We start from the raw sequence: 22386 nt of genomic DNA, 5'->3' as shown, positions 1-22386 counted from the left end.
TTAAGTAGTTTAGGTCAAGGTCAAGGTCAAGGTCAAAGTTGATCTGTAGTCACATCGTCCGTAGATTTCATCCTGTTCACGGGGACACGATATACCTTAGTATCTCATGGTTGTGAGAGCCATGATCGGGTGGTTGCAATGTGTCATCGTGACCCAACGGTGCGAAACGTTGCTCAGGCTATCAACCACTCGCCTGTTTGGACGTGACTTGATTATAAACAGGCTGTCACGGTGTAGCTGGGATAGTGCTAACTGTGGAATTACACAACATTCACTCACATGCACTTGAAATACAGACATCATTTTCTTTATATTCATGTTTAATCGACCTCGGCACAGCACGCATACACATTATTATTTATGTACAAACAACAGCAATAGGTAAGGTTAGATATGAGTTCATAACATTGTCACATATATACATCGTGGGTACCTGCAGATTAATACTGTACAAAGTAATAAATTAAGATTTAAATAGATTAGTATTGACAGTGTATATACATGATACTGACAGGGAACAATACACATATATACAATATTGAAAAATCATCTAAAATGGACTTTGCACTATTTCTGTTTCCACGGAAAAGAACTATTTCAAATAAATAATGCAACCCGGTTGCACGTCGGCAAATTGTTTAAATCTTTCAAAAGAATGTTTTTTTTAAACAAATGCTTCGTTTAGTTCAGCGGACTTTCGTCGTAACATCGACACCTTGCAAAACATTCTAAAACAACAAAACAACATACAAACAACTCCATTTCCAAACTTCAAACGAAGGATATTCATATTATTATTTACCACAATATCAATGTGAAGGCAACGAGGTGATGCATTTACCCTTCATGGTCCTTATGTCCATATACTCACCGCCAAAAGAAACGCGAAACATGGAAACATATAGCGAAATATGCACGTTAAGAAGAGATGTTTCCGATGTGTGCCACCTAATGACAAAACTATCAATCAGTCTAGTGTTACCACAGTGTCGTTATTCTTATCACGATATGCTGCACGTGATTTCCAAACTTTACACATTAATCCTGCACGAGTCAAATGGTGCATCTAGAGTCATGGATCTATGACGTCACATGTGATGCGTTCATGAGCGTCGATTCACACAACATACCAGTATGTTCGTTTGTGCATAAAACCAATCTGATATCTCTTGAATATGAGTAATTCTTCATATATTCACCAATATGTATGGTATTCGCGTTTCTTCTGTCGGTGAGTATATATACGTTCTGGTTGCCATTAGAATCGGAGAAAACACTGGTCACACCGGCCATTTGCCTGATAGCAATTAAGTACTGGTATCAATTAAAACTATTAAAACTATCCTCCGGTATCTGCTCGTTCATCCTGTTGAAGGTCAGCCAAATATGTAGCCTTGCATTTCACAATGTCCACAAACCATCTCGATCTTATTAACACCTGTCCTTATAAATGTTTAATATCCTATATCTAGGGGACCAGCATGGCACCAGTTGGCACATTATAACAGTTCAATATAAAAATCTGCAGCAGTCATTTCACAAAGTTGTATCTCTATACAAGGCGGGGCTGTGCAAACTTCTTGACCTTGACACTGTGGCGCTGTTTGCACTTCGACCCTTCTTCCGAATGGAGCGCGTGCTCTTGGCACGTGAGCCTGGTCTGACAACTGGTTCCGACTTCTTCCAGTAGAGGGCGCGGTCATACAGATAGTCCAGCCCGTCGTCTGCTTTATGACGTAGCATGCTCTCGGATCTCGTGCTGGTGGCTGATGAAAACATACACCAAGTAAGAAACGGTTCATTGGATGGCATAATTCCTAAAAAATAATATTTTTCAGCTAGACATAAAGGCACTTACTGTACAAAATGTTGCTTTCATGTTGTCTTTGATTGTTTGTTTGTTGTTTAACGTCGCACTCAGTAATATTCCAGCTACATGACGTCAATAACCGACCAGACACTCCAGTGATTGACATCATGAGCATCTATCCACGCAATTGGGACACCATGTCTGATGACATAGATCAACCAAGTCAGCGACCACCTGACCACCCGATCCCGTTAGTCGCCTCTTACGACAAATATGGGTGCAGAAGTCCAATTCTAGCCCGGATCTGCACGTGTCACGCTGCTTTTGACTTATAGGCATAAATGTAGTGACTGCACTCAGGGATTTTCCTTGGTCTATATCTCCACGAGTCCTGGGACTCTTGGTAATATATTTAGGGGGCCATTGGCATGAGTCAGTGAGTGAGTGAGTGAGTGAGTGAGTATGATTTTACGCCGCTTTTAGCAATATAACAGCAATATTACGGCGGGGGACACCAGAAATGGGCTTCACACATTGTACCCATGTCGGGAATCGATTCCGGGTCTGAGGCGTGACAAGCGAACGCTGTGTGTTATGGAATTATGTTTTGGGGTGGACAAACGAGTCTATGCATAGTCCAATAAAAATCGCGTAACGAATTCAACGTTCAGATTTCGGTCGATTGCATGATTTGCATAGCATGTGTTCCACCAACACGGCGTCAACAGATATTATCCAAATCTTTTCATGGTTTTAATCAAGGTGCTCACGTGACTTGATGCACTTCGCGAAGTAAGACCCGTTTTATGACAATGTAGATTTTGATTATCGCTCAGGTCGTCTTCACTGGGCGCCGCCATTTTGTTTGAAGCAAATACAAGTTCATGGAATCTGATTGGTCAATAGGTGGTACATAGAAGGGACATAACTCGTAATAACCCCTTTTACAGTCGGCTCACCCCCTTGCCTCGGGAAGATGAAAGGGCGTCGCATATTTGATATTATGTGCGTCCATTCTTACATTTTATGCTTACATGACGCAATAGATTCACCTACTAAATCAGTTCGTATGACACATACCTTTTGCATAGTCCATGTAGAGTTTGTCAGGATATATCTCATCCAGGTACTTCCCCCAGTCTGCATCCGCCGCACTGCGTCTCAGACCCCGACTGGTCACTCTCGCTGTCTCGATGTCCGGCATAGCGAGGCTGGCCGGGGGCTTCCGGTGTATGCGGCCAAGGTAGCTGTTGTTTTGCCGGACCTTGGTGCTCACGGGCTCTCGACGGAACTTCATGTTTGGAGTCACCTCCCTTCCGCTCACTGTGTACACCTTGGATGCATCCTAAACGACAAGATGTTGGAATAAATCGGTTTCATTTGGTTTCAGTAAGGCTGATAAGATACACCATAGAATCGAATAAATACTTGAAAATTCACCTATAGGATAAAGACTAAAGGCATTTCAGGACACGTAAATGTCGTCAGAAAATAAAATTATTCACAATTCTCTTTTCAAGACATTTAACATGTTATCCTGGTCTATGTATGCATCTAGTATCGACAAATATCCTCCCGAATAGATCCTAGCTGTCGTATAAAACTGATATACGATGTAAGCCCCTCTCAAAGACCCAAGAGCATATATTTAATGCAACGTTAATCCCCATTCCTTTCTCATCCCCTTCCCAGCTCAAGCAGCCTATACTCATCCCCATCTCAGCTCTAGCAGCCTACACACATCCCCATCTCAGCTCTAGCATCCTATACTCATCCCGTTTCCAGCTCTAGCAGCCAGCCTACACTCATCCCCTTCCCTGCTCTAGCAGCCTACACACATCCCCATCTCAGCTCTAGCAGCCTACACACATCCCCATCTCAGCTCTAGCAGCCTACACGCATCCCCTTCCCAGCTCTAGCAGCCTACACACATTCCCTTCCCAGCTCTAGCAGCCTACACACATCCCCATCTCAGCTCTAGCAGCCTACACACATCCCCGTCTCAGCTCTAGCAGCCTACACACATCCCCTTCCCAGCTCTAGCAGCCTACACACATCCCCTTCTCAGCTCTAGCAGCCTACACACACCCCCTTCCCAGCTCTAGCAGCCTACACACATCCCTATCTCAGCTCTAGCAGCCTATACACATCCCAATCTCAGTTCTAGCAGCCTACACACATCCCCTTCCCAGCTCTAGCAGCCTACACACACACCCTTCCCAGCTCTAGCAGCCTACAATCATCCCCATCTCAGCTCTAGCAGCCTACAATCATCCCCATCTCAGCTCTAGCAGCCTATACACATCCCCATCTCAGCTCTACCAGCCTACACACATCCCCTTCCCAGCTCTAGCAGCCTACAGTCATCCCCTTCTCAGCTCTAGCAGCCTACACACATCCCCTTCCCAGCTCTAGCAGCCTACACACATCCCCATCTCAGCTCTAGCAGCCTTTACTCATCCCCTCCTCAGCTCTAGCAGCCTTTACTCATCCCCTTCCAGCTCTAGCAGCCTTTACTCATCCCCTTCCAGCTCTAGCAGCCTACACACATCCCCATCTCAGCTCTAGCAGCCCATACTCATCCCCTTCTCAGCCTACGAACCCACTGTGGAGGAAGATATTTTACAACATACTCACAATCTCTTTAATAAGGGGTTACAGCAATCAAAGTCTTAGTAAAGCTAAAACAAAACCCTTAATATCGGAGATACGTGGAGGGCATTTCAAAACTTGACGCATCAGTGACCCAAATGATGTATTTCCTTATTCTAAGTATGCTCCCGTGTTTGTCCAGGTAAAGATTTCTTTTAAATATGGAAGGATTTCTTTGCGTTTATTTACTACCATCATGGATAAATCACAACCTCGATGTCGAGTCAGAATGTTATAGTTGCAGATGACCCTACCTCGGCCCTTTCAGGACTCCCCATGGCGGGAGTGTTGTCGAGGTCCTCCACGATCACGTCGTTGATGACCCTCCCACCATCGGCGATAGTCACTGCCTGGAATAACCAAAGCGTGAGAAATACAGGGGGGGTCAAATTAATTGACCCTCGGGCAAATAGAACAAAAACCTATGAGGATACTGGAATGAGGTAGAAGGGGAAGCATGTTAGATAACTCCGAATTGCGTGTACGTTAGCACCCTCTCTGCGGGTTAGCCTCGAGCGTTGAATCCATACCACTCGGCGGAGGGGAGCGCTGACGTACCAGTCGGGTTTTCTGGGTTTGCTGCGCTGGCGCGGCTTGGCGCGAGCGCAGCAGATCCAGGGAACCTGATAAACATCTAGTCTCTGAAATGAACATATTTTACGGATAAAAACGGTTGTTAAATTATAGTAAGGAAATTAAAAGGAGCCCAGAGACTCTCTTCAATTCAGCAGATTTGTACCCTGATTCTGAAGTAATCTAGGCTTACTAAATATTATAGACTTGCATGGGATGTATTGGATATATGTTTCAGGGTCTGTATGAAGAACTAGGAACCTCGCTGCTAACGTACTTACACCAAGATGGGTGGGGAACACGATGCAGTGTACACGTTACTGTAAAATATCGTGCATCAAGACTTCCCTCCCCTCACATCTAAATCGAATCGTCGGTTCAGAAGAAAACATTTCACTCACATTTGTATCTGTCAGTCGGCCTGAGGTCTGTCAGTTCAATAAACGAAATAACGGAGACATAACGGAGACAAAAAGACACTGTCTGACGTCTATGTACCACGGTTGACAAATGTATTCTTTCTCTGAGGATTAGAACTGGGGGTCGTTCTTCAAAAAGAAGTACATCATCGTCTATTCTGAATAACTTCTGAAATATTAACTGCACTCCAAAGTAACAATGATGCATTGTGATTAAATAGATCTCATTGTAAACACAGGGTCAACATAAGACGCCAAAGGCATTGTTTGTCTCAATGCTGTCTCGACGGATTTGTAGATATGAACATGTGTTATCTAAACGTGCCGCTGAAACACAGCAAGGTAGGAATGCAGGTTTCACTGAGTGTCGCTGAAACACAGCAAGGTAGGAATGCAGGGTACACTGAGTGTCGTTGAAACACAGCAAGGTAGGAATGCAGGGTACACTGAGTGTCGCTGAAACACAGCAAGGTAGGAATGCAGGGTACACTGAGTGTCACTGTACCTCAGTCAAGATACATGCGATATTATACACAGAATATGGAACGGATTTTGTAAAACAAGATGGCGGCCCCCTCGAAAACACCATCCTTTTTTCGACATGTCATCCTTATTACAGCTCTCTTTCGATGAAGTAAAACATGCGAACTTGGAGGTAAGTGTTTAAGGAAGAGTCTAGTATATTTCAGAAATAGTTTATGATTTATAGCTAATCGAAACTGTAATACTGCTGACTGCGGCTTAAAACGACATTTAGTCACAGTATGCATGTTCTGTCACCTATCACAACGATGATGGACCTCTTCTGTCATGAAATACCTAACAGGTGTGTGTGTGTGTGTGTGGGTGTGCGTGCGTGCGTGCGTGCGTGTTTGTGTGTAGTTTTACCTTGGGTCTCCGATCATCTCCCCGGGGTGTCTCCGTGGCGAAAGGGGGTAGGGCTGTGTAGGCGAGCAGCTGTGACACGTCGAGCTGGGTGGGGACCACGTCATCGCTTGATTGCGATCCCGCCTCGTCGTCCCTCTCCAATGACTCATTAGCCTCGTTCTCGTGCACTTCATTTACTTTCCTAGCGTCCGTGGCGCTGCTCTGAATGGCGGCAGACGTCTTCCGGCGTTTTCGCGCCATCTTCTTGATCTTGCTGACTAGGTTTATTCCAGCCGAGCTGGTCAGGGCTTTTTCATCCTGGAATCCCTTTCGTCCATGAATTTTCATGAATCTTTTCTCCTCCGGCTGAATGATTAACAAATATATTATTAATTGAAATTGTCAAACTTTTCATTTTAAAGAGTTTAATTATATAATCAAGGACCTTTATTTATCAAGATGTTCATGGTGTTGACATCGATTTGCATTTCTAAACTCTACAAGGCTTAAATAAAATAAAAAGTTATTGTTATTTGTCGTTATTAATATTTAATATCAATCATTCACAAAATTGTGCACCGCAAAGAGTTCATGAGATACTGTTATATTTAGAGTTTTGAAACATTTGACAGAACTACGTCTGTTTCTAGTACGTTCAGAAAGGGATATTTATCTTATAAAGTCCGACATAATATTCCGTGATACTTTGTTGAAACGAATTCTATCTAGAAATTTGAGAAGGACAATTATCTTTGTCAATAGTTTGATTCAGGTATGATTATTTGGTGTTTTATTTTTGAATTTATGTCTACTCACAATTTTAGCTCGCTCTTTCTCCTTCTCGCGTTGCTCGTCGTGGAGAGTGATCAACCTCTTCATGAAGTCGCTCACCTGGAGCAACAGACAAGCAAGACACCCGTCAACTTCTACTGATATTTCTAAAATGGTCTAATTTCTAGTATATCCATAACCTCAGGCCGGGTATGGGGTATGTTTGTACTGGACCCTTCGACACGTACATCCCAACAGATACAGGGTTCAAAGGACGAGGAATAGGTTGAATATTTTGTTGAATAATTGATTATTTTAACATTAGTGCTAGTGAGTGAGTTTGGTACATTATAAATGAATTTCGGTTTTATGACGGCGTGATGTGGAGGAAAGCCAAACGTGATCTTTGCCGTTTGCTCCTGTGCTGTAACTACCGAGCACTGGTATGCTGCTGAAAGGCTAGCAGCATAAACGGGCCTTACGGGGATTCGAACCCACGATCATAGGTTTCTTTCACGCCTAAAGGACGCGACTCTATACAGCGACTATGCGGCGCCTTTGACGACTGGGTCACCCGTGTCCGGTAATGTTAGCACTATAATGGCGTCCGTCATCTCAATAAGCTTCTATGATAATGACTGGATATATGGTGATTGATCTTCGATGAACTTATTGACAGGGTTTTAACACTGACAGGTAAATATCTATTAATAGCAGCCACATGGACTGGCGTCTCTACTGCAGCTATTATACTTACCGGCCTTGACCTTTGGGACCTCAGCATAGGATAACCGTCATCTTCCTTTAAAAACAGAAAATAAACAATTTAGGTGTTGATACGCGATATGTATGATACTTCTGGCACAGACGATTCTCCTTTGGATGTTTGCAATGTCGTTTGAGTGTCCTCACTGAATAAACTGCTGAACTTATGCACGTGGAAGTGAGCGAGTGAGTATTAGGTAACGCCGCAATATTCCTGCTATATCACCCTGCATGTATATGTTTGAGTCTGGGACAGACACACCCTTGGTTGATATATGCAACGTTCCACGCCGCCGAGATTTGATAACACGCAATGGACCAAGACACTGAGCGCCTACTCGACCATCTGCCAAATATGTCTCCTCTTTCCACAAGCGACCGCCTCCATGGTCTAGTGGATAGAGCGGAAGATCGGGGGTTCGATCCCCGGCCGCGTCGTACCAAAAGGACTTGAAATGATGGTGCTTAGTGTTACCCTACCTGGCGCTCAGTATTAAGGGGCTAAAACAAGGACTGGGTGAGTGAGTATGGTTTTACGCCGCTTTCAGCAATATTCCAGCAATATCACGGCGGGGAACACCAGGAATGGGCTTCACACATTGTACCCATGTCGGGAATCGAACCCGAGTCTTCGGCGTGACGAGCGAACGCTTTATCTAGGCTACCCGACCACCCCAAAACAAGGACTGGTAGGCTCGGGGTCAGTATTCTGTCTGTGTCCGAGTCGGGTATTTATGTAAAACCACGGCATGGTTTCTCAAGTGGCTAGCACTATAAATCGGCATTAGTCCGGACTAGTACAATCAGCCACACACACACAGACACACACACTCACATGAGTGCAATAATTTTTAATGCGGCGTGAAAACCCATTTCACCTCACCTCTTTCGGCAAGCAGTAGATATCTAGGAACCCTTTGCGACCTTGTCCCCACAGAGACCAAATATATACAATACAAAATGGACACATCGTCAATACATCGCGGGTTTATATACGCTACGTTCCTCTAACACTGGGCGATGGAAGAACGTAGTATATATAAAACCCTGAAGTATTGACGATGGTATAGAATCTGTTATCCTATATACATATACAACTATACTTTCTGTTTTGACTTGTCTGTGTTGATACTAAAGAAAGTAAATCAATGACTTCTAAGAACATAACTGAAATCTCCAGCTCCTTGCTTCACAAAGCAATTCTAGCGACTCGGCTGCCGTAACTCCCATACTTATACATAGACCTAAGTTTGTTTAGGAAGATGCCCACAATGGTCGTTAAAGATATGCATTCCACGTTGACTCATTAACGCTTTAAAAAAGTATGTCAGATTACTTACATCCATCCCAAGAGCACTGTCGGGTGATTCCGTCTCCCTGACGGAAATACCCGAAGGTGATAGTGGTCTATCATCATCATCCTTGACAAGTCTGGTTCGGTCTCCCTTCTGCTTCTTCCGAAAGTTGGAAAGCACGCGTCGAGTGTAGTCTGGGAACGTGAACTTGACGCTAGGTGGCGCTTGACCTCTCTCTTCATACTTCTCATCCGTTGCCCGATGTTCGTCGTCTGCTGCGCGGCAGTCGATGATCTTCCGCTGATGGGCGTCCATTTCTTTTCTGTAGTTGTAGCAGCAGTAGACATAAGCGGCAATGAAGAGGCCGAGGACGACGAGGATGGCGATGACAACGGCGGCAACCCAGTCTAACGACGCAGCGGCTGCCGCCACCGATGCAGTAGTTGTTGTTGTTGTTGTTGTGGTAGTGGTGGTGGTGGTTGTGGTGGGCACATCTACGGACGACAGTGTGATGCATTGCCACAAGCCGGAAATGGATAGGTCATAAGAGCTATCCTAAGCATTACCCTCCCCCCCACCTTAAAACCCCAAACACACACACTCTTTTATATGTCGGCTCTGGATTAGTCCCCCCACCCCCTACCCCCCTCCCCTTAAAAAATAAAAATAAATAAATAAAATAAAAAAACAAACAAATCTAATGGTGGTAGCCTCATTGACTAATAGCATAATATTCTCAACCAGTTCTGAGGGATTTAATTTTGCTACAAATGTGAACTGAATAAAACTGACAAAAAATATAAACATAGTGAACATTTTTGTCTGGTTCAAGCAGGACTAGCTACTAAATCTGAGGACGAGTGAAATAAAGTTTACACTAGTCTTCTGGACTAGAAAACCGGATTTCTAAGGCTGATTTCTCTTTGCACAGTTGGCTCAAATGTCTTTGAAAAATATATTCTAAAAAGCTTGATTGGTTTAGATGTGAACGTTGACAAGGAGTAAATGTTCTGGTGAATGAGTTATCTCCCCTCACAATGAACCACAGCAAGTATACTTACAGCAGCTTGCTGAAATGTAAAAAGAAAGTTACATTAGTTGCTGTTTACACGCATGTTCCTATATGCTAGTATGAATAATGTTATAGTGGTTTGATAGAACATACAATAACGTATTGATTCGCTGAAAAGACACTTAATTCGATGTTCTATAAAAAAATCTGTCGTTAAACCAAACTCGAAAAATGTTGAATTCAAATAAGACTCGGGTGTATAAAAGGTTGACTCATTCCACCGACCTTGCTAGACAGGAAGGTGACATCTCGAACACCATTTACTGTACATAGGATATACAAATACATATATAATTCTGCTAGCGTGAGGCATTCGGCACCACTCGCATTTCTCCGTAACCACGAAGACATTCGACTTGTCTCGGAATGATCCGAGCTGGTCAGGAATGAAAGGGAGACTCACCGTTGAATGTGAAGACGAGGGTGTTTCCTGGGGACGGGACGGAGGTGGCGCTCTGGTTGACTTGACACGACCGGGGGTACTGGCTGGCGGAGATAGACGTAGAGCTGCTTAGATCCAGGACCTGGCAAATATGGCGTGATTAACAGCGCTATCGGATGTCAAACATACATTTAGACAGGCAAATTAATCAACCGAGCTTTAATCATGAGGTAGCGTAGGCACTGTATGCCCATTCTCCGCATCGAAAAAAATACACAAGTAAAACATTGGGGGTATTGTACAGTTGTCAATCTATTACTCATAGCTTAATTATACCCGAAAGTGGCAACATATTTGTACTGTAGATATAGTGGGAATTTCATTTGTGTATTTAAACTATACTGGTTAAAAGGGTAAACTATGCACCCGGAAAAACGTTAAGCACCCCTTACTGTGTATTTCCATACGAAACAGCGTCTTTCTGAAAACGTATCCTGTATTAATTCTATGAGGAAACACATTTGGATTTGTTTACACATTGACATACTAGGCTGGGATTCTATCTAAAAAATAGATTTTCCCTGGAAAATGCTCGATAAAAATAATTTAGGCCCATAGCTTGAATTAAAAACATATATCTGGTTTTGCAACTGTAGCTGGTATATGAAATAGTCGGTCCCTGAATAGAACACGGTATCACAGCAAGGAACACCATGCACTGGATTGCGGTTCGAATCCCACAGGTGCTCATTCGTCAGCATTGATCCCTGTTCTAATACAGCAATGGTGGTGGTTATACACTGGCGACATGGAACCCGGCGTCCGGGTTCGATTCCCCTTATGGTTTCAATGTGTAAAGCTCAAATTGTATCTCCCGCTTTGTCAAGTTTTATCTCTCACTTACCAGACACGTGAATCTGTAGGTGCTGGTGTCGTCCACGCTGTAGTCGGCGTTGTACGTCGTCAAGTAGGTCGTTGACCCGGATGTATAATTGTACAGGCAATTGACGGAACCGCCACCTGCAACAGTGAGTGAGTTAGTCAGTTAGGTTTAACCCCGCTTCAAACATTATCTGCGTTTTATCTCAATTTATGTGGTTATCAGAGTTGATGTCATGAAACAAACGAGGATAGGGGTATCGTTCTGAAACAAGGATCCAGATTGGAGCGAATCGCGGATCCTGGCACAGCTTAAGGACGCAACTGTACACAGCAAAATGTGGCGTCATAGACCTCAGAGCACATGACCTTCATCAACACTCAACATCCAGCGCTACAGTTACTTTTCATAGCTTTAGGTGCGTATGTTGTGATACCATTCAACGACCTTAATATCAATTAAACTTAGTAAAAGTCTAAACAGTAGGAAAGAACGACCCACTGCAAATATTTCACCGTAACGTTGGTTTGTTGTTTAACGCTGCGCTCAGCAACATTCAAGCTATATGACGGCGGTCTGTAAATAATCGAGTCAGGACCAGACAATCCAGTGACGTCCAGTAAAGCACCATGCCACACTCATTGGGTGACCATAGCCATCAGTATGTGTTTGTTGTTTAACGCCGCACTCAGCAATGTGGACCAGATAATCCAGTGATTTACATCATGAGCATCGATCCACGCAATTGAGATCGATGACATGCATCATACAAGTCAGCTAGCCTGAGACCCGATCCCGTTGGTTGCCTCTTACAAGCATAGTCGCCTTTTCGGGCAAGCATGGGTTGCTGAAGACCTATTCTACCCCGGATCTTCACGGGTCACACCGTGACGTAAACGACAATCGGTTATGATCAGTTCATCTGTCATCATCGTCACTGGCTGTTCAGGCGACGTCGTCAAAGACAACTGACACGGACACGTACGACGTCCCCAAGTTTCAAAAATCCACACATCCCGAGTATTCTTTTTGATATATAAAAAATAATAATGTGTCCCCTGGTTTCATCAGAAAAAGTTAACTATAACCATTTTTCTTTGTAGAGAGCCTTTCTTCCGGTTTATTTTAGGGGCCACGGATGGCCCAGTTGTCGCGATTTGATGTGCAGAGATTGTGCCTACGATTGTGGGTTCGAATCCCGGTTCGCCCAGATTATGTTTCTAGGTTTGTCAGCACCATACTCGTGCTTGTGGGTTTCACCGAAGTGGTAAACGTCTGAGACCTGCATCACTTCGGGCTCTCTTCCCACATCAAGCTGACACGCCGTGATATAACTGGAATACTGTTAAAAGCGGCGTTAAACCCAGCTCACTCACTCCAATTTATCTTAAGTACAGGGGGCAGCCCTTTGTTATCATTTCAAAAGGACATAACCCTTAATTTTGAATTTGAACTTCACTTCATCGGAATAATAAACATACTATTTTTTTTGGTATTAAATTACAGTATTACAAAATGAATAATTTCGGTACGACACTGTGTGTGATTGCGTTTTACCGCTGCTTACTTGAATACAGGAGGTAAGAACTGCAGAGGGTGTAGTTGAAGGTGAATGCCGTCGTGTCGAGGCAGCCGTTCAGCTGCGTCTCATTGGAAGAACACGTGTCCATGCTGCCGTTGCTGATGCTGTAGGTCCAGTAGTTCTCAAACTGGTAGGGACAGGCCACTTTGGAGCTCGAAATAGTGTCTGCAAGCAGAACAGATGTACATAAAGGGGTATCTAGGGGGTTTAACATCAAAATTATGGGCTTTATGTAGCAACGTGCATTGTTTCATCTACTTAATGCCTAGCGTCAGGTTGGGTTACAGTAAATACCATATTATAACGCTCTTTGGTGTGACGCGGCTGAGGATCGAACCACTGACCTTCCGCTCCTCGGGCAGATACTCTTTCCACTAGACCACTGAGATGGTCTGAATACACCACATAAAGCGTGCTGTGTGTCGTAAGTACAGTATAGACATATGGGCACCAGTGGATAAAGGAGACAATAGACTATATTCTCTTACCTCAGCATACATTCCTAATACATTACAACGGGCAACATAAAGTATATGGACAAACTAGAGACTAGAAGCAAAAATAAAATATTGCATATTCAAAAAGATATGTCGCAGTAGTTTTCATAATATATATATATATATATATATATATATATATATATATATATATATATATATATATATATATATATATATATATATATATATATATATATATATATATTGCTGAATAACTGTATAAATACCTAAAAGGCATTAAATCGGGAAACAATATTCATCAACATTAAAACCGTTTTCAGATATTGTTTTAAAGGCGAATGATGTTGGAATAAGCGGTGCACAAGTTCTTCTATCATATTGTGAAATGGAGTCGGAAAGGAGGATTGTGTTTTCCACATGTAGGGCGGGAGTAGGGTGGGTACTGATTTTCTTCAGCCAGTGTTAAAATATGTCACTCATATAAGAAAGAGTGAGTGAGTGGGTGAGTATGGTTTTACGCCGCGTTTAGCAATATTCCAGCAATATCACGGCGGGGGACACCAGAAATGGGCTTCTCACATTGTATCCATGTCGGGAATCGAACCCGGATGTTCGGCGTGACGAGCGGACACTTTAACCACTTGGTTACCCGACCGCCCCTATATAAGAAAGAAGGGACTTTAACAATAGACCCGTTCTTTAGCCACATGGGCGTGAAAGTGAAAATAGTTACTACAAGATAACTGAAAAAAGTAATTGTGCTTCATATGAGGTGAGGTGAGATGACATGGGGTTTAACGTCGCGTTAGTGTGGCTGCTTCTACTAGTCCCAACTTATGCCGATTTTACAGTGCCAGCACACTGAGATACCATGCCGCTGTTTTACATGCATGAATACCCCACTCAGATACAGTATACTGACTCCCAGCCGACCAGTCCTTGTTTTAGCCCCTTAATGTCGGGCGCCAGACAGGGTAACAACAAGTACCATAATTTAAAGTCCTTTTGGTATGACGCAGCCGGGGATCGAACCCCCGACCTTCCGTTCTCCGGGCAGACGCTCTACATAATATTTGGTCATTCGTCTGATCAATGCTTTTGCAATAAAGACACCAGATGAGTGGGTTTATCCGCACGAACCGCTTGGTTTGAATCCTTGATTCGCCAGTGCATGTTATTATCCTTGGTTTGTCTGCACCATACTAGCAACTTTCACCAAAGTGGTAACCTGGTCACCATGAAGAGCGTTATGACAACTGACAGTTTTTTAATACTGATGGTAAATTATATTAATTTATTATCATGATTTCAAATTTTGATCTAACATACAGTTTACATCTTCCCGAGGCAAGGGCGTCCACTAGCCTTTTTATCAAAGTCTTGTTGCCAACTTTGCCACACCAAGCCCACTTTCCTGTGCTAAATATGATTGAACTATCGCACATATCGATAGGCCAATCAGAGAACGTTTCACAAAATCACCATCCACGAATGTACACCTTCGTATGAAAGTGATTCACCGCTGCCTGTTTTTGTTGACAGGAATGTGTCATTTTCTTCTTATAAACCCCCCAACGACTGGTTATTTTTTGTGTCAGGGATGAAATCGAATGTTTTCCTTATTGATCGACTAGGTCGTCGCCATCTTCGTGAAGCTATACGAGATAAGAACAGCGATCTGATTGGATACCGCGTTTTCATTACAACTGGCACAATTCGTGATCTACCATGGGGGGCGCCAAGGTCGAGTTAGGAAAAGCGGCCTGGTGGCAAGGGTAGAAACTAGACTTTGATATAGGCTAGTGGACACGCTTGCCCCGGGCAGATGACATTTCAAGGAGTAACTTGTTTGGTTCACGCATTCAGTTAACGTATTTTTCGTCTGGTACGGAAAACGCGTGTGTATCAATGCGATTACGGGTATCACAAGACGTACATAAAGGTTGACGTTAATTTCACGGCGCCACATTACATAAAATGGATCTGTGTTGTGTAATAAACGGTCGAGAATCTCACCATTCCTCATGAGGAACCTGTACGTCCCCGCGGCGTAGGAGGAGGTAGAACAGATGTCGCTGTAGACGGGGGAGGCGCCGCTTACGTACATCTTTACGTTCTCTCCTCCGGCATCCGACAGCGCGGCTGTGGAAACAGAAAAATGATTATTCTCGAAATCACAATATGAAATATTTTCGAATTACAGGAAAGAGCAAATTTAAATCAAGATGAAGAGGCGGTACCATTGTGACTTATATATGACAAAATAAACACCCTTTAGCGTATACACTACGGTAAGGTTGGTGACGTATGATTGTCGATTAACGGTGGATGGTGATATCGAAATACTATCTTATGTCGGACATACACCAAGGACAACTAGACACCTCTGTGAAAAAGTTCACTGTTGTGTGTGTGTGTGCGTGCGTGCGTGCGTACGTGCGTGCGTGCGTGCGTGCGTGCGTGCGTGCGTGCGTGCGTGCGTGCGTGTGTGTGTGTGGATGGGGGGGTTGGGGGGGTGGGGGGGGGGGGGGGGGGGGGGGGGGGGGGGGGTTGTGTACGGCGGACAATTATTGTGTGAAGAGAATTCCCGATGTATCGAAGAATTCTAAAGGGTCATTCGAGTTCGCCATACCCGAAGTTGAATGTACTTTCACTCTGATGTGTTATGTCTAGTCAAGAGCAATGTATTTGATATAGTTACCCAACCACTAAGGCTGCATAACAAATATAGATATTTGTGCACATCTTTCTCAACATTGCAGGAGCGGTCCGGTAGCCTAGTGGTTAAAGCGTTCGCTCGTCACGCCGAACACCCAGGTTCGATTCCCGATATGGGTACAATGTGCGAAGCCCATTTCTGGTGTTCCCCGCCATGATATTGCTGGAATATTGCTAACAGCGGCGTAAAACCACACTCACTCAATCACTCACCCTCAAGGAAGGAGCGGCATAGGACTTCTATATATTTTTTTGTGAAAACAAAAGTGATGGGAGATTGCCGCTTTTTTACCTAAGAGTTTCACAGTCCCATCCGAATGGAATGATGCTGCTAACAATGAGTACTGTAAAAAGTTTCTAGTGCTTTTAATCACAACGCAACACCCACCTGTTTTGCCGATATGACATTCCCTGAACTATGCGTACTGTAGGCGCTTGGAGCATACCTCAGTGTGGATCCAGCGCAGTGTAACTTATTATTATCCGAACCAACAGAGACAACTGGACGCACATTGGATTCGGCCTTTAAATACTCAGTTGTCAAGCATGGATAACAGTGTCTGTTTCGTACGACGCGGGAAATTTGATAGCTTTGTTTTAGGGCAATAAAATTGACTGACCAGTATGATTTAAAGTGCCGCGCCGATGCACGAGAAACAGGTCCGTTTAGCCTTACTGTATTACACAATGTGAATATCGTTTTTCAATGTTCTCGGACAACCCGGACAGGTTTATACATATTTGTTGAACATAAGCGAGTCAGACCTGTGGATTCGTAGAAGTAGAACTTGTCTGTGGAGATCTCCGTCAAGTCCCAGCACATGTAGGCGTCCCAGTTGAGGCTGAAGTAGGAGAAACTGGTGGCGGACCTGGGGACGGATATACAGTCACAGATATACTGGATATATAGCAACGTGTCGGCATACAGTCACAGATATACTTGATATATAGCAACGTGTCGGCATACAGTCACAGATATACTGGATATATAGCAACGTGTCGGCATACAGTCACAGATATACTGGATATATAGCAACGTGTCGTACATAACAGATATACTGGATATATAGCAACGTGTCGGCATACAGTCACAGATATACTGGATATATAGCAACGTGTCGGCATACAGTCACAGATATGCTGGATATATAGCAATGTGTCGTCATACAGTCATAGATATACTGGATATATAGCAACGTGTCGGCATACAGTCACAGATATACTGGATATATAGCAACGTGTCGGCATACAGTCACAGATATACTGGATATATAGCAACGTGTCGGCATACAGTCACAGATATACTGGATATATAGCAACGTGTCGGCATACAATCACAGATATACTGGATATATAGCAACGTGTCGGCATACAGTCACTGATATACTGGATATATAGCAACGTGTCGGCATACAGTCACAGATATACTGGCTATATAGCAACGTGTCGGCATACAGTCACAGATATACTGGCTATATAGCAACGTGTCGGCATACAGTCACAGATATACTGGCTATATAGCAACGTGTCGGCATACAGTCACAGATATACTGGCTATATAGCAACGTGTCGGCATACAGTCACAGATATACTGGATATATAGCAACATGTCGGCATACAGTCACAGATATACAGGATATATAGCAACGTGTCGTCATACAGTCACAGATATACTAGATATATAGCAACGTGTCGTCATACAGTCACAGATATACTGGCTATATAGCAACGTGTCGGCATACAGTCACAGATATACTGGATATATAGCAACGTGTCGTCATACAGTCACAGATATACAGGATATATAGCAACGTGTCTGCATACAGTCACAGATATACTGGCTATATAGCAACGTGTCGTCATACAGTCACAGATATACTGGATATATAGCAACGTGTCGTCATACAGTCACAGATATACTGGCTATATAACAACGTGTCGGCATACAGTCACAGATATACTGGATATATAGCAACATGTCGGCATACAGTCACAGATATACAGGATATATAGCAACATGTCGGCATACAGTCACAGATATACTGGATATATAGCAACGTGTCGGCATACAGTCACAGATATACTGGATATATAACAACGTGTCGGCATACAGTCACAGATATACTGGATATATAGCAACATGTCGGCATACAGTCACAGATATACTGGATATATAGCAACGTGTCGGCATACAGTCACAGATATACTGGATATATAGCAACGTGTCGGCATACAGTCACAGATATACTGGCTATATAGCAACGTGTCGGCATACAGTCACAGATATACTGGCTATATAGCAACATGTCGGCATACAGTCACAGATATACAGGATATATAGCAACGTGTCGGCATACAGTCACAGATATACTGGCTATATAGCAACGTGTCGGCATACAGTCACAGATATACTGGCTATATAACAACGTGTCGGCATACAGTCACAGATATACTGGATATATAGCAACATGTCGGCATACAGTCACAGATATACTGGATATATAGCAACGTGTCGTCATACAGTCACAGATATACTAGATATATAGCAACGTGTCGTCATACAGTCACAGATATACTGGCTATATAGCAACGTGTCGGCATACAGTCACAGATATACTGGCTATATAGCAACGTGTCGTCATACAGTCACAGATATACAGGATATATAGCAACGTGTCGGCATACAGTCACAGATATACTGGCTATATAGCAACATGTCGGCATACAGTCACAGATATACTGGATATATAGCAACGTGTCGTCATACAGTCACAGATATACTGGCTATATAACAACGTGTCGGCATACAGTCACAGATATACTGGATATATAGCAACATGTCGGCATACAGTCACAGATATACAGGATATATAGCAACGTGTCGTCATACAGTCACAGATATACTGGATATATAGCAATGTGTCGTCATACAGTCACAGATATACTGGCTATATAGCAACGTGTCGGCATACAGTCACAGATATACTGGATATATAGCAACGTGTCGTCATACAGTCACAGATATACAGGATATATAGCAACGTGTCGGCATACAGTCACAGATATACTGGCTATATAGCAACGTGTCGTCATACAGTCACAGATATACTGGATATATAGCAACGTGTCGTCATACAGTCACAGATATACTGGCTATATAGCAACGTGTCGGCATACAGTCACAGATATACTGTATATCTAACAACGTGTCGGCATACAGTCACAGATAAATAATAAATAATATTCTTATGACTTAAACAGGCATAGATATAAATGTGTTGACAAGGATCATTATCGAGTCGACTTACTACGCCAACATTCTTCGGATCCTGGCACGATTAACTCTGCATCACTCGTAATGTCACTTTTCAACAGTTGACCCTAGTACGACTAAGAGAGGCAACTCTGCATATAGAGTAGCAGCCTAATAACTTCTGACCCTGGCACGACTAAGGGACGCAACTCTGCATATAGAGTAGCAGCCTAATAACATCTGACCCTGGCACGACTAAGGGACGCAACTCTGCATATAGAGTAGCAGCCTAATAACATCTGACCCTGGCACGACTAAGGGACGCAACTCTGCATTTAGAGTAGCAATCTAATAACATCTGACCCTGGCACGACTAAGGGACGCAACTCTGCATATAGAGTAGCAGTCTAAAAACATCTGACCCTGGCACGACTAAGGGACGCAACTCTGCACATAGAACTATATGTAGCTTGAGTGTAGTTTCAGTTAATGCCGATGTCCACTTACTTCAGAACATACTGTGTTGAGGAGTATTGGTGGTCGCAGTTGAAGTTGAGAGTTCCGAACGTGTGCAGGACGTATGACATCAGTTGGCTGGAGGTGAACGACAGTACCCCTTTAACACTCTCGTCGAAAGTCCCGGATAGATGGCTCGGAAACGAACAAGCCCCATCTGAAAATTGTTAAATATGTCTTGTATTAGTTTGCTTCGAAATGTGACGCCCCGAAACACCATGATGTTAAACCGGGTCTTCGTGTTATCTATAAGACAGCGGGTGGTCAATATAAGCACGAAGTAGTGCTACAACACTTTCTTGTCCACCAGAACTGCAAATGAAGAAATAATTTAGGAATTGGTATGATTTTGTGTTTGTTGTTTAACGCTGCACTCAGCAATATTCCAGCTATATGATGGCGGTCTGTATATAATCGAGTCTGGACCAGACAATCCAGTGATTGACATCATGAGCATCGATCCGCGTAATTGGGAGACGATGGCATGCATGAACCAAGTCAGCGAGCCTGACCACCCGAATACGTTAGTCGCCTATTACAAGCATGGGTTGCTGAAGACCTATTCTACCCCGGATCTTCACGGGGTTTGACCAGAAATTGGCATGAACGTCATCAGATGTGTTAATATTAATTAAAAACTTAAGGTACTTATAACAACCCTGAAAAAGAAGACTTTAGATATATTTAAGTGTTTTTCGCCTTAACTGCCGGGCAAAAGAATGCATTCACTTGAAAATTGAATTTGACCAAAGAATTACGAACGTTTTCGAAACGTTACTAGGCTGAACACTGCAAGCTTTAGGCTCAAAACGCAACTATGACACTCGTTTCAAATATATCAGCATCGAATAACCACTTCTTGTTTGATTCACTTTAGCCGCCATGAAACATGAGTGTATACTGTCTTCGATCCGCCAGTTTACATTATTTGAACATGGAGAAGTCTTTAATCCAAGCTCATCTTCTTGTACATATGTATTCTATGAACGTAAAACAGTATGTACAGCATATCATGAAACGTTACTGACAGTCAAATTCCCTTTAGCACTTCGAAAACAAAAAAGCGCTGGTTAAACTTTCGTTTGAATCTCCGAGCTTGCGAGTTTAACCAGCGCTTTTAAATTGTTCGCACTTCAATGAACCTATCCAAATTGACGTTCAATTCTTAATTTAAAATGAGTGAGTGAGTATAGTTTTATGCCGCTTTTAGCAATATTCCAGCAATATCACAGCGAGGGACACCCGAAACGGGCTTCACACATTGAACCCATGTCCCGGGTCTTCGGTGTGACGAGCGAACGCTTTAACCACTAGGCTACCGGACCGCCCCTCCAATCTTGAGAAAGATGTGCACAAATATCTACATTGGTTATGCAGCCGTAGTGGTTGGGTAACTATATCAAATACATTGCTCTTGACTAGAAATAACACATTAGAGTTAAATACATTCAACTTCGGCTACCCGACCGCCCTCATATTTAAAATGATATATAGTGGTTGAAATTAGGAAAGATACAATATTCACTGCATTAGAAGACGGAAACTGCGCCTGATTTGAATTCAAAAGTTCCTAGCAACAACAAACAATAACGAGAAGAAATATTATTCGGCTTGCTAAGACATTGTCAAGTTATCTAGACCCTGTCATACCTGGTACATACGAGTTGATATTTCAAATAAATACTTCGCTGAATATATTTTGCTTTATTTTTTACCATCAGTATACAGTCAGAATCTTACCTCGTCCGGGAATAATCACACCAAATATAGCACACGTCAGCAGCACGACCTTGAGCGCCATGTTCTATATTCGAATAGGTGTCTCAGGTTAAACTTTGTCCATCACCAGCTCCGTGTACAATTTTAACTAGTCTTTCTGACAAGTCTTTAATGTACACCACCAAGTTCAATATCTATCAAAAGTCAAATAAAACCTATCTGTGTACTTCCAACACATAAAATTCCAATTCTTCCGGGGTATCGAAAGTATTTTTTGACGGTGTGATATTGTCTATATCACACTGTTGTTGATATTGTCCATATCACACTGGTCATCTCCGTGGTCAGTCGTTGCCCATGTCACTTCCCCGGGAGGCAAACAACTTGTTTCTAAGGCTCTCCTCCCAATCCACCGCCCTCTCCAAGCCGACACGTACGTGATTATAGACCTGGTCACTTTGCAGCCTAGAGTGAACTCCCAACTCAGCCTAATCTTCTCTAACACTGGTTTTAACGTAATCTGATTGGTTTCATACCCAGCGCTACATTGTTAAGGTGATTGTATTAGGACTGGGAAAATGGCAGATTTGCAACACTTATACCATGGTACAATTCAACTAGTCAGAAACCGATTGAGTTATTATTCGGAAA

At 43.1% G+C, this 22386-nt stretch overlaps 1 protein-coding gene across 1 annotated transcript; it reads right to left on the bottom strand.

The window, feature by feature from the left end:
- Positions 1-1536: 1536 nt before the first annotated feature.
- Positions 1537-21817, bottom strand: LOC139449535 (uncharacterized). The gene is made up of 15 exons (XM_071230973.1): positions 21757-21817; positions 20008-20173; positions 17013-17116; positions 15546-15671; positions 13054-13233; positions 11511-11626; positions 10628-10748; positions 10214-10222; positions 9198-9646; positions 7850-7894; positions 7138-7212; positions 6343-6687; positions 4717-4812; positions 2891-3155; positions 1537-1766 (listed from the first exon to the last, which is right to left on the bottom strand). The coding sequence occupies exons 1-15, from the start codon at positions 21815-21817 to the stop codon at positions 1537-1539; spliced, it is 2388 nt and encodes a 795-aa protein (XP_071087074.1).
- Between the last annotated feature and the right edge of the window lie 569 nt (positions 21818-22386).

Source organism: Haliotis cracherodii, unplaced genomic scaffold (assembly GCF_022045235.1).
Source record: "Haliotis cracherodii isolate W230 unplaced genomic scaffold, xgHalCrac1.p SCAF_8, whole genome shotgun sequence".
In the NCBI taxonomy this organism is placed as follows: domain Eukaryota; kingdom Metazoa; phylum Mollusca; class Gastropoda; order Lepetellida; family Haliotidae; genus Haliotis; species Haliotis cracherodii.
This window is presented reverse-complemented; position numbering and strand designations above follow the sequence as displayed.